Source organism: Hydractinia symbiolongicarpus, chromosome 8, assembly GCF_029227915.1.
Source record: "Hydractinia symbiolongicarpus strain clone_291-10 chromosome 8, HSymV2.1, whole genome shotgun sequence".
In the NCBI taxonomy this organism is placed as follows: Eukaryota; Metazoa; Cnidaria; class Hydrozoa; order Anthoathecata; family Hydractiniidae; genus Hydractinia; species Hydractinia symbiolongicarpus.
This window is the reverse complement of record NC_079882.1, coordinates 22,362,597-22,380,174: the sequence shown is the minus strand read 5'-3', so window position 1 is coordinate 22,380,174 and position 17,578 is coordinate 22,362,597. Positions and strand designations below refer to the sequence as shown.

The following is a 17,578-nucleotide window of genomic DNA, read 5'->3' as shown; positions in this document are numbered from 1 at the left end:
GACAGGAAATTTACCAAGACAAAAGAAGTATCATCTCCCAATGTCAAAACCACTTTTGTTTGAACAAAAAAAAGCACAAAATAAACCTCGTTTGTTGTCTTTGCCTCCATAAAAAAGAGCAGAAAAGCCCTGGGAACTATGTTTGTAAAGGAGGACGATATTGAGGTTAAGTATCCGCAGAATAAAGACAAAGAAACTAAAAAAACATACAAACGCATCCGTTTTATAAAGATAGTGTCTAGCTAAATATATAGCTAATATTTTTTTGTTTTTGCAGAATAGAAACAAGAAAATATTTCTATTTTTGTCTATTTTTTGTGGCTTCTGGTCAATAATAATACTTTATTGCAATAAAAGAATGACAGTTTTATGGAGATGCTGCGAATAATCGTTTCAATAGTAAATAAAAAAAGCAATTCTATATGTAACAAGTTGAAATGTGTTATAAAGGAAGTGTGGAAATTTTTATGTGGAATGTCACTTAGCAAGTATGATAATTTTCAACACGATAACGGGACAACCCCCCAAAGCTCTATTTTCACTTTTTGATATTGGGACGATGGAGTCCTGGGAACGAGGCCCATATATCGCATACTAATGTATGCCTTAACTAGCCTTGCAATGACTGAGATTTATGGATTAACTTATGAAACAGAGGTAAATTGCTCATGCATGTACTCGAATGGCATACACTTCAACCTCGTTCCCAAGGCTCCTTTTATTTTGTTTCTTGTATCGGAGAGATGGCATACACTAATGTATTATCATTTTATTTTTTTATATGCTTTGTCATGACGTTTTGTTAATTTAAATTACTTTGTTGACTTAAAATTGACGTAAAATAAAAGAAAAGACGAAATAAATAAACCTTTGTATTTTTTAAACTAAAAAAGCCCTGTCGTCGTTCTGGCATTTTTCAGTGACATGGAATATCGTTGAATCTTCTTTTGTGCCCAGACTCAAATTTGTGGTAAGGCTAGTAAAAAAGAAAGACTCGAATTTTTCGCAATTTAAAATATCGTAAAAAAAAAGAGAAAGAAAAGTACCCCCTTCTGGCTAACAACTACGTTCTCAAAATGCGTTTTTTTGTAGATTAAATTGGGAAAGGTTTGCAACACCTTTTCATCGCATCTTTTTTTAATGGTGGTGATACGCAAATCAGAAGCGTACATTTTATATCACAAATATTAACCCAGGTCGACGTACGTTTTTAGATATGTGACTGTCATCAAAATATTATGTTTTAAAACATTCTTCCAGCCTCGTTCCCGGGACTATTTGTCTCTCATTGACACTGGGCTTATTGGTTAGATCTGACGAAAAATGTTCGTCTCAGCCCCGTGCCCGGCATGAGAAAAAAGACAACAGGTCCTGGGATTGAGGTTGACATTATCCGTGATCCGTCGACTTTTGTTTATCATCTTGATAATTTTCATAATGGTAGAATAGTAGCGAGAAAAAAAGTCGTGGCAAAATGAAATGGATTTCAAAATCTAAATACTTATGCTACTAGATTTTCCATATTTTCTGAGGATTTGTACTGCCCCTATTGTTCCTAACAACCATTGTTATTCTGGAATTGATGAGCAGTTTGGCTCCACATTCCCAGTCCATTTGCACTTGCTGAGAATCGCTATGTATGCTATCCTCCTTCACCTAACCTTTATTATACTTTAATAAAAAGATAAATGTTAGGTCAGCAGATACATATATATACAGGAAATGATAAATTGGTGTAGTTATACACATATAATTAATTGTTCAAATTTATTCTCTTGGTCTTGGATCTGAATTACCATTCTTGAATTTTTCTGTTCATTTTTAACAAAAAAGGCCAACATATTTTAACATCAGAATTTATTTAAACATGAAATTTTAAGTGTATATGCTTTATACAACCTCCTCTATAGGTTTATATTTGAAATAAATATATTTGATGTTTTATGAAGAAATAACTATGCAAATGAACTGCATGCAATGAAAATGTTCACTTCAGTTGAATATTATGGTCAAACTCTTATAAAATTTAAATTCAGAATTTCCTATCTGATATATACGATGGCCCCTATGGCTCACTTCTCTTCCAATTGAAAAACACATCTCTTCTTTGATCAAACCAGTTCTCTTCTGTATTCTCACACTTCTCTGGGTGGCCTCAAACTTTCTTTTCGCAACTTAAATTAAAAATTTGGTCTGTAATTTTACACCTATGGTTTATATATATATTTTTTTCACTTTTTGCAAGAAGTATACTTGGCTAACACGTACTTACTTTACGGACAGCTTATTGTAGCAGGTCCCGAAGCATGTGCATGAATCAAATAATATCAATTCAGATTAGTAGCAGAGTAATCAATTTTATTTATCAATAGACACAATAAATGGCAAAATAAATAGCTGCCCAAAGATCTCAAAGTCATGGTAGTGCCAACCAAGCAAATCACATGTTTTTCTTAACTATAATAAATTATGCTTATAAGAATATTAGGCTGGGATTCTAGGTTAAAAACAATAGTTCTTTTGTTAAGAACAATAGAATAATAATAATACTGACCAGCCTGGTTAGAATTTAGTGGGTGTTATATATTAAAAAAAGTAAAAAAAATGCCTCAATGGTATACCACAATATGTTTTTATCTAAAGTATGTGTAGTGGTCCACTACACAAATTTTTTGGAGAGTCATTAATTACTAAGAACACTTGTTTGTCATTTATTCATCCGTTAACTATTATATTTCGAAAACACAAAAATGTCTGGGGACAAGGGTTGTCATTTATTCAAAAACTTGAGTTATCAAAATCCAGCTCAATCAATATTCCAGACTGATTGTATATGTATAGCTATATCTACGATGGCCCCTATGGCTCACTTCTCTTAATAAAAACACTTTTCTTCTTAGTCAAAACACTTCTTTTCTTTCCTTGGAAATCTTCTCTTCCGATCGATTTAAAACAGGATTGTAGGAATTGAAAACCAGGCCTTATTTCGTTCTAAAAGTACCTAAACATGTTGGTATGACATTTACACAATGCAGCATTTTGTTTTACAAGCATCAAAAAACATTGTATGAATTTTAAACATATAACGTTGTATTTGGTTCTAAAACCATTAAAACAAATTTGGTAAAATTTTTTAAATTGCATCCATATACTATACTTCGTTTAAATCTTTTGTTTTGGCTTGGCTTCATGGCTTCATATTGAAAAAATTATACATTATGCTGGTATGTTTGAAGTTGTTTCATCTTGTATATTTTATAGTAATTTACATTTGGTTATTTTTCATATCAATGATAATATCAATTATAATAGAAAACTCTGTTTATCCTTATTATTTATAAACTTCATCATCATCATCATCATTCTCGGTTAACGTCCGTTTTGCATGCTAGCATGGGTTGGTCGGGGTATATTAATGACCCTCTTCCAATCTGATCTAGACTGTGTTAGATCTAAACTCAACTTCCTCTGTATCAAGTCTGTCCTTATAACCTCCTGCCAAGTCTTTCTCGGTCTGCCTCTGAGCTTTGCCCCAGGAACTATCAAGTCTCTACACTTTCTTACCCAATTATCCTCCTCCATTCTTTCCAAGTGCCCCAGCCAATTCAATCTTCTTATTTCATTTTAAAAAAAGTTTAGTTAAATAAAATTAAAGTTTTTATTTAAAACGAAGCACTTCGTATATATATATAGCTTTCATTGAGCAAAACGAAGTAATTCAGACCCTATGTATATAATAATAATATTCATGTTAATACAGTATATACTGCTTAAATGTAAAATTTCACCAAACCTATTGTTATATTATAGCATTATAGGATCAACGACAGAAAGTAATATAAAGTTATATAATAAGCCTAAGTTTTGCCTGTTTCACATGCAAATAGTTGTATATGTATATATATATATATACATAAAAAAAACATTGTACAAAGATTTAAAATCCCTATATTTTGTTCTAAAATGACAAGAAAAGTGTAAAAACTGCTGCATTTCGCTCTAAAATAAAGATAATACATTGCATTTTAACTTAAAAATTGCCCTGTCAGCTTTGAAATGACGGGAAAATGTTATTTTATATTTTTAAATTTCTTCATATATATATATATATATATATATATATATGTTAGTGCTTTTATTCATTGGAGTTTTATAAATGTGAGTTTGTTTATAATTTAATTCAAGTAGTTTACACTAGGGTATTATTTTACTCAGATAACACCCAATAAATTATTTAGACAGACGGTGGCTATTATAACAGACAAACAACAGCTATTATTGAAAAGACCAGTTGTTAGCCTGTGGAATAATCCACAGGGGTTGGCTGTCTTTAAATTACACGCTGTTCTATGTGCCTGTAGCGGGAAATGTTTCTTGCAGACAGACAGACAGAATACGACTATTATTATGGAGACTAGTTGGTGGCCCGTGAATAAATAATCGGATTTTCCGGTCCTTTATAGGCCACATTTTCTGTGTCTCGCTACTTGCGGTACTATTTTGCACTAAGACAGACAGATGACATTTATTGTTATAGAGATTGTGTGTGTATAATATTGGCCTCTACTAGTAGTTAATCAATTTGCAGTTGTTTTAAAGCTGTCTTACTTTATAGAAGATTTAATTTATAATCAATTATACCATTAAAGTGCCCACCTGTGGATGATTTGAATAAAAAATGTCCGAAGAAATTAATGCAACAGTCTGTGGTCCAACAAAGCAATATAATAAAACTGAAAAAGTAAGTTATATTTTTTAAATATTATTATTAACGGGGAACTAGCAATTTTTAACAAACTGGTCTTAATTGAATTTCCGCGCCCGAAGGCGTAGGAAATTCTTTAAAACCATCGTTTTTTTCTTTCGGAGCATTTTTTGAGAAAAAATCGACCCTGGGATTTCACGTTGGTCCGTCACAGATGTAAACTTCGTACCCAAGCTCCTTAACTACTGGGAAGTCTAGTATTGACGCTTCAGGCCAAAATTGGTATTTGTTTTCGACAAAATTCGGCACAGTTAACAAAAAAAGTATGCTGAACATAATGGTGACATAATAATTTTGATTTTTGTCACCTAAATTTCATTTTAGGCCAAAATTGGTCCAAAAATTAGAACTACTTTATTTTTAACAAAATCTGGCACAGTAAACAAATAAAGTATGCTGAACATGATGGTGACATCAAAATTTTGATTTCTTGTTACCTAAATGTCATTTTAGGCAAAAATTGGTCTAAAAATTAAAACTACTTTATTTTTGACAAATTTTGGCACAATTGACAAAAAAAGTATGCTGAAAATGATGGTCACATCAAAATTTTGATTTTTTGTCAACTAATGCCGTTTAAGACCATAAACGTTTCAATCGCAAGACTTTCAACCATGAATGATAGGCTGTATTTTTTGTTAGCAATTTCTTTTAAAATGTAAGTCTATTATGACACGTTTCGTTTTGTTTGCGTTTGTTGTAAGATATAATGTCACCGATGGGCTTTATCTTCAGAGGTTCATGCACCAAACCCCTTCGAATGTTTGGCACAATAACACAACGAATTAGCAGGTTTTCATCAAATATTTTGGTAGCGCGCGGAAATTCTTAGAGCCCCCAGGGCTTCTTGTTCTATGTGACTACGATGTATATTTTTTTTACTAACTTAACTTTGGTTTTATTGTTTATGAAATAGTGACAAAATAAGCAAATCAAACAGATTTATGAAAGACAAAGGTTTATATTTCTTCCTTATGTCAGATTTAGATGATTGGAGTGATTTTTTAGCCTTCAAAAGCTTGTTGTGCTGATGCCATATGACACTACAACCGACAAAATACATTCGAAACAGGTTGGCTTGAAAATGACCATTAGAAAAATTGATTCTTTTTGGGAGGAAATTGTGACATTTAAATGCAAAATGTGACAAAAATTTATTTCATGTTGTTTGTGATCTTAATGTTTTAGTCACAAAAATTTAAACACAGTGTGGAACTTTACCCAGAAATGTAATTTTTATATAAAAAAAATTAATACATATCTATGTATCTTGTATCATAGATTATGCAATCTGTGGTAAAGCTGTTTGTTCAGATGTCAACGCCAAATTACAGTATGCCCTGGCAAATGAAAAGACAACAACAAACATCTGGTTCTGGTTTCATCATCTCAAATCGTAGAATTTTAACAAATGGTCATGTAGTTGCATATCAAAAATCGGTGAGTTAGTTTTTATAGACATTCGAAACAAGTTTGAAAAATAATAACCGGAATAGTTGTGCTGGATCTATATTAGTAGAATTTTTCGGTAAGTTTCGAAGCAAATTATAAAATTATCCTCATTATTAAAAGCATTAATACAAATGCATAAAATGATAAAGTTGAACAAATATTAATTTAAAATAAAAAAAACCTGGCGTATAAAATACATTTTAGTGTTTTTCACAATAAGTTGCCTACAAGTGATTTTATAGTATTTTTAATGGAGCAGTAAAAGCTCACACTATTTGTTAAAATTAAGTTTTTACATGAGGGCTTATGATAGATAAAGCTTTGGCAATTTTATGCAGACATACTTCTTGGCTAATTTCGAGGACTGTGTTCAGATGAGTCAAATACTCTTGCTATTCATATGGGATGAAAATTCGAAAAATGAGGTTACTTTTACTGTGTATAAGTTGTAAGCATAATACTTTGTTATTTATAATAAGAGATAACCCTGACATGCATTTGTCTATCCGTGTATTATATTGGGGTATATTTTTATACATTGAATTCACTAAGGAATTTTACTTGATTAACATTAAAGTAATTTTTGCTTCTTTACTGTTCCTAAGTGGTGGGTGTATAGAAGTTTTAAGGAAGGACGGCATACGCAAAATGGGAGGTTTGTCTTAAAATAACGGGGATGACAGTAACTCTGTCCCTGTTCCTTACACTTATCTTCAGTTTACAAGTATAATAATTTATACCCTTAATTATGCCTTAGTCTTGTTGATCTAGCGTGTGTGATTACACTGTCAGGCTGGTAACAGAATTTAGTGTGATGTTTGTAGATCCTAATCTCTCCAATTTAAAACTAATATCAAACATGCAATATTGTGGTTTACCACTTCCCTAGCCCTGACATGGACACAACTGATATGTATAATGTAGTAATAAATTCACAAATTGAAGAATTATTATTTCATGCAAACATTGCTTAACAGCAAAGTGCACAGAACTAGGGGCCACAGACCAACTTACTATGTAAGGAAGGGGTGGTGATAATGTCGCAAATCAGCATGTTTTTTGAACATGTTCTATGGTACGTGTGGCTATGTTACAATAATCAATTGTATTTAAAAAATTACTCTATGAAATATGTTGTTGTATGAGGTTTGACATATTAGTAGCATCCAGTTCAAATTGGAATATTTTATGCCATTATAGAAATAGCAAAAGCTCATGAAAGAAATTGTATAAAATTATTATTGGTAATAGTTATATTTTTGTCAGGATAACATAGGAAAATGTTTAAAAAGCTCTTTCAAAATACTCTATGTTGCAGATTGAATGTTCAAAAAGTTGTGCAAGCGAAAGTGAAAAACAGGCTCAAGAGAATGTGAAATATGGAATCCATTGAGGTATTACGAAAAAGAAGTTAGCACAAATTATTTTTGCACAAGTAACAAGAGGCATATAACACAACAGACTGACAAATATAATACATTTAGCACTTCACCATAACTCCTTGACAATATTAATTCAATTGTGTTTACTTTAGCGGGATGTTTTTCAGTTCTTTATTATATTTATGAGGTGCATGATTTATGCATCTAAATATCTTGCTCAGTTCCCTGCAAATGGTGTAGTGAAGTGCTTGTTCACGTTTCCTGATGATAAGTGCACATGGATTGTACCAGACCAGTGCTGAAGAGATAATAAAAACAACTTTGTATTATTAGCCTAGTCGACCTCCCATTAAAATAAACAAAGTGCCTTTAAAATGACACAAATATTACAATCAATAAATTCTAAATGTCTGTTCAGATTCTCCTTAGAATGTTTTATTCTTTTTAAAAAAAGATTATTGTTATATGTTTTTCCATTCTGTTTGCCAATGAAGTGAGTGCATGTCTTTTGGTCGATTTTTAGCATCATTTTACAGATTAAAACACTTCATTATTGTCTTCATACTTCGTATATTTTTTACCTAAACAGAAAAATTAGAGTTAAAAAAGGGTTAAAATAAGAACAAAAATTTGTCACTCCTAATTTTGTTGAAAACTGTAAATAATATTTTATTCTCTAGGTTAGAGTTCGTAAACATGGTGATGCCAAGAAGTACCACGCACATGTGATTCATGTTGCTCATGAGTGTGATATTGCAATGGTAGGTTGTTTTATACGGTTCTTAAACATATATATGGTGAAATTTAGAATGAAAAGGTTCCATTCATTGATGTCAGCATTCGTTAATTGCCAAAAATTCTTGATTCGTGTAGCCAGGTTTTTGCCAACATGTTTTTAAATTTGTTGTAACTGTTTGCGTATAGGCATGGACAAAAGCAAAAGAAAAAAATGGTTCTGTGAAAAAAATTGAATAAGAGCATTTTAGTAACACTAGATTGTTATATTTATTTTGGAATAAACCAATTTATCCTTGTAATTTAGGTTGGTGTCAGTGATGATGCCTTTTGGGAAGGGTTGGAAGCGTTGGAGTTTGGTGATATTCCTCAATTGGAAGAAGATATTGTGGTAGTTGGTTTCCCAACAGGTGGTGACAACATCAGTGTAACACGTGGTGTTGTCTCCAGAGTGGATATACAAAGATATTCACACTCAGGAGCCCACCTGCTTGCAATTCAGGTGATTTTGCGTATACCTTTGGATAGCAAATTTTTTTAGGTTTTGTTTTAGGCAGAATATACAATTAAAAAATGTAGGTTAATATATATTTTTGTGGTAGTGCCGTAACCGCCGGAGGGGAGCAGAGGGCCAGGGGGCACAGCCTCCCCCCCAATAATTTTCCTACTAAAAGAAAAATAGGAGAAAGAGAGAGAGAAAGAGAGACAGATTTACTTCTCTTAGATAACTCCTTAGTTTTCTTTAGTTATCTTCTTAGATAAACCCAAGAAAACTACTTTTGTTTGAAGTTATAATAGTGGGAAAACTGGTGTTAGTTATGCCTGCTACAAATGCTGTTAGCAAACGATGTATAAAAACTTACCTTCGAGCTACAACAATTGTTACACGGATGAATAATTTGATGGTATTGCATATTCACAAATTATATAATGATAATATGAAGTTGCTAACAATTTTATTAATAAGAGAGAGTCGTTTAGAAATATTCGGATCCTTCCCATAGATCAATATTATAAAAATCACTAAATGTTTTAAAAAGACTGGCAGCACATTTTAAAAAGTCCAAATGCGATGTAAATTTTCTAAAAAGTGCCACCCTTAAAACCCTTAAAACTTCTAGTGTTCTTATCATTTTTTATATTATTGTAGTTGTGTAGTGTAAACATGTATTTCTTTCTACCTTTTGGTTTTGATGGAAATTTTTATCTATATTTTTATGCCAATTAAACAATGCAGCTTTCTAAATTGCAAAATTATCGAAACATTCATCGTGATTTCTAACATAGAACCATGAGATCATTGACGTCTGGAAAGGCATTTTTCGCCAATCTAGAGATGCAAATTTTAAAAACTTCCCACTCGGCGCCCACCATGGAAGCCTCGGGTAGCCACTATATAAAGCGAAATTCATAATGGATTTTTTTATATAGGCCCCCAGTATTAAAATTGTGGTTACGGCACTGTGTGGAACCATCTCTTTAAATTTTAACCTAATAAAACTTAATGAACTAATTTTGGTTTTGTGTTTTCTTAATGGTGAGCTATCACATTTGGTGGACTTCTTTATCCAAAATTCACATTGTTAAAAATTCTTCGGAGAAAAAAAATTGACGTCTGTGTTGGTATTGTTCAAGTCTTTTTGAAGCATTGGAACTTTAAAAATGATCACATTTCACCTTTGTGCAAAGTATGAACGAATGGTTCTTTTTAAGCAGCTTATATCATCTCGTCTTATTAATATTTTGTATTTTTCATTTGCTTTGTGCAAAATTTAAAAACATTTTTTTTATAGATCGATGCAGCAATTAATGCTGGCAACAGCGGCGGACCAGCTTTAAAGGATGGAAAAGTTGTCGGTATCGCATTTGAAACACTTGACAATGCCGAAAATATTGGGTACATTATTCCTGTAAGTGTAACGTCTCTATAAGAAGTTGTTGTTTTAATTGTGTTTCACTTTTGTTTAATTTTTTTACCCAAGAATCTTTATTCTGTAAATTCAAGAAAAATACTGTATTGTTTAGTTGTCTTACAGGTCAGCCACTTCATTCAACGTCACCTAATATTTACTTCTAAATGTAAATTTTCTTGAGATCTTCCTAAGATTTTTTATGATTTCTATGAAAAGCCATAATAATTTCTTTTTTGGAGTCCAAGAACCTAAGTTGGGAAGGCGAGCTAACAGATTTTTCTTTTGCCTTTATTCTTTTTAAGATTTGAGTAGGTAATCTCTTAAAGTCTTGCTCTAAATTTTTTCTGTCTCGAATCTTATATTTATGGATAAGAATGTATGAAATTTATCTTAGATTCCAGTGGTTTCGCATTTTCTAGAGGACATCAGTAGAAATGAAAAATTTTCTGGTTTTTGTAACTTGGGAATTAGATGGCAACCCATTGAGAGTGACCACATGAGAACGTACTTTAAGCTAACCCCAAAAGACTCTGGAATTCTCATCTCCCGGTCGCTGAAGTTATCGTGCAGTTACAACCATCTGCAACGAGGAGATGTTTTAATGGGTATCAACGGTGTAAACATAGCTGATGATGGAACTGTGAGTTTTTTTTTTTCAAATAATTGAATCTTTTACACAAAATCACAATGAAACAAGTAGCTTTTTTTGTATTGTGAATTAGTTCATTGAATACAATCTGGGTCATGACTTAAGTCATTTGCTGCTTTCTCCTATTACGGTTTACTCCATGATGCAAACATCTCTATAGCAAATGTCATTACCACATCTACAAATTAAACCAAGCCGCTTAAGTGAAAATGTATACATGTAGAATTATGTGCATTGCAAACAGTATTTTGAACACTGAGACATTCCTACCCTGTATAAATATTTAGAAATATCTTTTTTTACAGGTACCATTCAGAGGAAATGAAAGAATCTTATGGAATTATTTAATTCATTCAAAATTTCCCCAGGAAGTTATTGAAGCGACAATTCTTCGATCAGGAAAGAAGAAAACAGTTGAAGTAGCTTTGGAAGTACTTACATTTTTAGTTCCTCCTCAGTTATACGACAGACGCCCAAGGTAGGTGTTATCTTCCTAGGTTTCTTTTTACAACCCTACCAGTAGAATGTCTATTGTTCGTGAAATTAGGTCTTGATTACGTCTCGACTACAAGATGCAACGATGAGATACTCAACTGAACATATTTTCAAATGTTATTATTACTGCCAACAGGTTTGAAAGCATACTTTGAATCAATAATAAGAATAGGTAGAAAGAACACATCGAAGATTAATTGGAGACTATGTCCAGCATGGGTGGTACTTCCACGTGACCATTTCTTTATGCAACCAGTAATGCTGTTCCATTATGTACAGCAAAATAAGTTTACCAGCGAAGTTCTCACAATTTTTTGATTCACATTCAAAAGACAAACGTACAATGTAAGCAATTAAAAGTGAAGCTCTCAAATATTAGCAGCGAAAACAAAGTGAAACAAAACATAAAACATAAGATTGAAACGTCATAAATAAAAAATCTGGCAAAAGTCGCGTGAAAATATAAGTTTTTGGAATTCTTTCTGTCCAAATCGATTTTGATTGATTACTTAGAAGATGAGCCAGATAAAAGTGGAAACGGAATAAAAATGGATAAAAGAGAGGTGGAGCTGTTTTGTGAGAGTAGTGTCCAGCTACTTATGTATCTCGTCAATTGCTTTGTAGAACCCCGCAGACGAAGGCAACATTTTTTTACATCATAATGAGGTTTAGGTAAAAAAACCTTGAACATGGTACTTACTCACTGAACCTGAAAAATTTTTAAATCAACCAATGCGAACCATTGTATTTGCAGCCTTTTGTTTGGGTTGGCAATAATATTTCGTGTCCTTTTTTCGTTGGACTTGATACAATTTTTTGATGTCTGTGCTTAACAATCTTTTGCTGAAAGGTTTTAGCAGAAAACCGTAAAAAGCAAGAATAAATATCCTTAACAATATTGAAATTTGTAAAGAGAAATTGGTTATGCCCTGTTCTTGTATGCGCAGCTATCTTAAAAAAAAATGCTTTGCGATACATGTCGTTGTTATGACTTCATTCATGTTTACATATTTTATGCTCCAAGATGAGAAGCTATGATACACTTATCATGTTTTATTTAAAATAATTCGTATAAAAATAATTAAAAATTCAAAAAGATAATTTCAATAATGTATGTTACTTACCAGTTTTGGAATATCTATATTAAGGAGGTTAATACCATTAATCACTGTGCATCAGTTTGTTTTTCTGTGTTTAAGCAAAAATGCTAAGGAAACGGGGGTTTCTTTTATCTAAAAAAGCTATTATAATAAGACATTTTTTCTAATTCTATCCCCCGGTTTTATATATTCTTACAAGTTTAAATTCACAGACAAGTTTAGAAAAATAGAAGAATGATAAAGAAGAATGACGAAGTGAAGGACAGACACAATTAATACACTTTCCTTTTTTTCAACTATACTTATATTATTCTTTATGCTATTATTGACTCTTTCCTTTTTTATATTTTATGTTTAAAATTTTTTGACCTATCTGAATATGGACTTAACATCATGCCCTCTCCCGTTTGTTTTTGCTTTACGCTGTGGTATATGCTTCAAAATAGAACTCGAGTGTTCAAAAAGTTGTTTGATTTTTAGCATTTTGTAATCTGTTTTTTTTTTACTTTTTCCCCACAGTCTTTTGGTTTTTGAAATTCTGTCAAGTAGTTCTCCCGTCCCAATTAGCCCCCCCATCCCACGCACACGAACACCCTAGGATGGAGCCCTAAAAATCTAGGTATAATTTTAAACATTCCTATAAATTTATATATTTTTGAAACTTTTTGACCTGTGTTTTGGAATGTTGATGAACCGGAGTTTTCAAGACATATCAGGATTTATGAAGTTGAATATTAAGTTGACTTTTAGTTGAAATGGTACAAAATTACGATACATTGAAAAAGAAGTTGTATTAAGATTATAAATAGATTAAATTAAAGTTTTATTAAGTCTTGATATCTAAAAGAAATTATTTTCGATCCAATTTAATTTATTTATAGTTATTGAGACGCTCTGACGTCACTAGCTTGTAGATGTAGCCTCGTAATGGGAAATCTTAAGACGACTTAATGTTGAATCCTACTTGAGCAACTGAAACAATTTATCGAGGTTATTTTTCTAGTCCGGTTGTAAGTTACTATTGGTAGCTAAAATTTCCCTTTGGAAAGCTATGTACGGTAATATTGTCCTAAACTTATGCAAGGCAGTAATCTACCTACTCTTCTTTTGTACAATACGAGAATATTTGTATGCGTCCTATGTGCTAACCTAGCTGCTAATTATGCTACACAACGGTCTTTCAAAATTTTTAATAAGAAGCAGCGAATATGTTCAAACATTGGCGGCCATTTAAAGCTACAATTTCAGCCTGTGAATCTAAAAAGGTTTGGAGTAAACAAAAGTACTCGAAGTAATTAATGTTGATTCGATTGATTGCAAAAGTAGGACTCGTATCGATCGATGCAACCGTTTTCGTTTTTTCTATTGATACCCCGGCTAATATTTGACAATTTTCTACCGAAGTTCTTCATTGCTCATTAGAGGGCAACCTCTGCTTCCGGTAACAAGCCGCGATTCAGCAATTATGTTAACTGATTTCGCTTATCATACTCATATCTATTCTTAGATTTGTTTGTTTTTCAGACATTCAAAAAAACTAATTTTTTAAAAACGAGGCTGAAACAATATGATTATTTTTTAAGCTGTTTTACCAATCCAAATCTATTATTTTAAGAAACCCTGACCATAAAACCGAAACACGTAGGCACAGACACAAGATGTATGAAATTTGGTAAACAAGGTTTTTAGAACAGTTCAAGATTCTGCATTTTTTTGTGCCGCTATGAATCGCTGGCTTTTTTGCTGTGACTAAATTGTAATTAATAATTACAACCTAATCACGTAAAAGGTTACGGTAAACGAATACATAAAAAGTCCAATCTGTAAAGAAATCTTTGTTAGCTGTGTTATTGTTGCGAAACTACAGAATCGTTATGTTGAAACTCTTATATTTGACAAAGAATCTTGCAACAATTAGAGTCATATTAATGGTTATTGTGACAATGTAGCTACGTTAATTAGAACGGTTGTCCTGAATGGACGTTTTTAATTGCACTTCTATTGAACATGGTGTAAAATGAGGTGAGTAGACGATGTTCAATTTAAAAAAAAATTGTTGTACTCGCCTAATTCACCTCACCCGTAAGACATAACTAAATAAGTGATAAATTAATTAAAGTGATAAGTAAATTGAACAATCAAACAAACAAACAAACAAATAAGCAAATCTACAGACTTGCAACATGTAAATAAGTAAATAAAACGAATAAAACGGAAATACATTAGCTACATAATGTGTTCATCCAAACTGTTCATACCGCTATGATTTTTCAGGGTTTTCAGATGCGCTTAAGAATATTAGTTTTTTAAATAACTATATATAATAACCATAATATAAGTTAAATGATTATTAGAACCTTTTGACAAGTTTACGCATACAAAATTCAACAAATTATAAAGGAGACTATGCGAATACTTTTATGAAACTGTAAAAAAAAAGAAGTCAACTCTGTTTGTTGCAACAATCGTGTTCAGAAGATAATAAAGCATTATCGACTCGCACCCTCATATTTCGTGACGTTTTTCGCTTAACTAAGGTATATACAGAATGTAAAAGGAAGTGCCCAATAAAAAATACACGCTTTTTTATAAGAATATGCTTTTAAGAATATCACGGTGAGATGTCAGGTTAAAAACAATAGGTCTATTGTTTAGAACAATAGGTCTATTGTTTAGAACAATAGGTCTATTGTTTAGAACAATAGGTCTATTGTTTAGAACAATAGGTCTATTGTTTAGAACAATAGGTCTATTGTTTAGAACAATAGGTCTATTGTTTAGAACAATGGAGAAATAAATATAATAATCAGCCTGATATTCTTAAACAAAATTGCGTGTATGTCAACAAGAATGTTCGTCTGATAAAAATATGGACAAATTGTTTATGATTAAACACGTCACTATACAATGTTAATGATCCTCTTCAGAGTAATTGCGTTCTGTCTTTCATGCTATCCACATGCCTGTCAAATTCTTCCTTCTCGAGACTGTAATTTCATAAGTATTTGATATGTGATAATATCTATAGGTGACATAACAACTTTAATTTCTAGCTACGTCGTTTATTGTGGGCTAGTTTTCGTCTCGCTGTCTCAACCTTATATGTTGCACCAGTATGGAAAAGACTGGGGTCGAAAAGCACCAATTCGTTTATGTGATCGAATCTTGTATGGTGTTCAGGAGAAGAAAAACCAAGAAGTGATTGTACTTAGTCAGGTGATTATGAAATGTTCAGTTTTAATATGCATAAAAGCAAACGTGGGTAGAACTTTACCGACGTCTGAATTTGTTGTCTCATTTAAGAGAGTATTCACTTCATATGTCGTATTTTACAGGTACTTGCATCAGAATTGACAGCTGGCTATGACAGTTTTTCAAATCTCCAAATATACCGTGTCAACGGGATTCCAGTGTTGAATTTAAAACATCTTTGCCACATCTTGGATAAACTGACCTTGCCTCATTCAGGTAAATCTGAAACAGCTGCGACAGCAAATCTTATAAATTCAGGTGCAAGTGACCGACTGGACAACATCGAACCTGCACTAAGAAGATCTGAAAATGGAAGGGACTCACCTGAAAGCACAGCAACGGTGTCCTTGACAGACAGGGAAAGAGAATCATACACAAGCTTTGATAAGCTGAGCGGTGGCGTTGAAATAGGTGACGATTTGGATCGTACTGTGGAGAGTGCTGAGGTGGAGAAACGTTTACATAAACTGCAACAAGAAGATAGACTGTACTCTGAATTTACATCTGAAACGCAAAACCTGTATTATGGTGCAGGCGATGACCCGCTTCTGTTAGACTGTACGAATTTCATTCACTTTGAACTGGACAAGGATAAAGTAATTGTGTTTGATATTGCATCGGCTCACACGAAAAATTTAGAAATTTTGAGACAATACGCAATTAGTTTGCCGAGGTCGGAAAATTTGCCGTGTCAGCAATATTAATTTATTTTACCTTATCGGACAAAAAATGTTGGAGGGACGAAAATATTGCCCGATAAATTCTGTATTAGAGTACTGACTTAAAGCTATAGGCAAGGATTGTTTCAAATGTTTTCGCCGGCTGGATGGAAAGGCGTCTTTAGTGACGAATGTTTTGTCTGACATTTTTTATTTTTTTCTGTGACTTGAAAATTTTTCCAACCTTTTTTAAATCCGATAGGGTAGACAAACACTTTGATTTGTTTTAGTTTTTAAAAGGTATAAGCTATGTTCTGCTCTATCTTATCCGTTTTAAGTTTACCGCCCTACTTCCATCATTTACCGGCCTACTTCTGTTTACTGCCCATACCGTGATTTTCTTTATCAAAGAGTACAGTTATGCAAAATTTTGTCCAAAGTATTTCTTCAAGGTAATTTCTCTTAGCAATTTGAGTCTCATATATTAGATCAAGATTTTCATTTGGGGCGACCTTTGCAGTTTTTATCTACTTTACCAAAGGATATAAACTTGAAGCAAGAAAACACGGAACTTTCAAGGTTTCGCTATTTCTGGTTTATCTCCACCGCAGATTTGTTTTTCTTTTTTCTTTGTTTTGTTTTAACATATTACCCCGTATACCTATTAAACGTGTCCTTGTCCATAAAGGGTCTTGGTGCAGAGATAAACGGAGTAATCTCTTATACCATATCATATACCGTTAATCGCCTAATTGCGAGGTAATAAGACACGCCATATATTTTAATGTTTTTATGTTTGTATACTAAATTTTAAACAATCATTGCAACTATTAAGTTTGGTGCCGTCATTCTTTGCAATAATAAATGGTTCGCGTTGATGCTTAGATTACTTAGACACTGCACGTTCAGAATAGTTAGAAACTCTAGCTACCGGAAAGCAATAATTTACTGAAAAATGATATGTAATGCACGTTTTTATATATTATTTTTCTGAAACATAACAATAATAAACTATTGTTTTATGCTTAGTGTTGTTCTTTTAATTACTTACATACTTTTTGTACTAGACAGGTGGCAAACCAAAAATAAACACCATGGTTTTAAATCAATTTTTATAGCAAAAGTGTAAAATGATTCCTGTTGTTCAGTTGTAAGAGTTATTCTTCCTAAGGCATA

At 32.3% G+C, this 17,578-nt stretch overlaps 1 protein-coding gene across 1 annotated transcript; it reads left to right on the top strand.

The window, feature by feature from the left end:
- The first annotated feature begins 4,590 nt into the window (after window positions 1–4,590).
- On the top strand, window positions 4,591–17,424 carry LOC130654772 (uncharacterized). The gene is made up of 9 exons (XM_057457388.1): window positions 4,591–4,741; window positions 6,047–6,205; window positions 8,280–8,360; window positions 8,642–8,836; window positions 10,128–10,244; window positions 10,642–10,887; window positions 11,202–11,374; window positions 15,545–15,707; window positions 15,827–17,424. Exons 1-9 carry the CDS (start codon window positions 4,679–4,681, stop codon window positions 16,445–16,447), a joined length of 1,818 nt encoding a protein of 605 aa, XP_057313371.1. The 5' UTR covers window positions 4,591–4,678; the 3' UTR covers window positions 16,448–17,424.
- The last annotated feature ends 154 nt before the right edge of the window (window positions 17,425–17,578 follow it).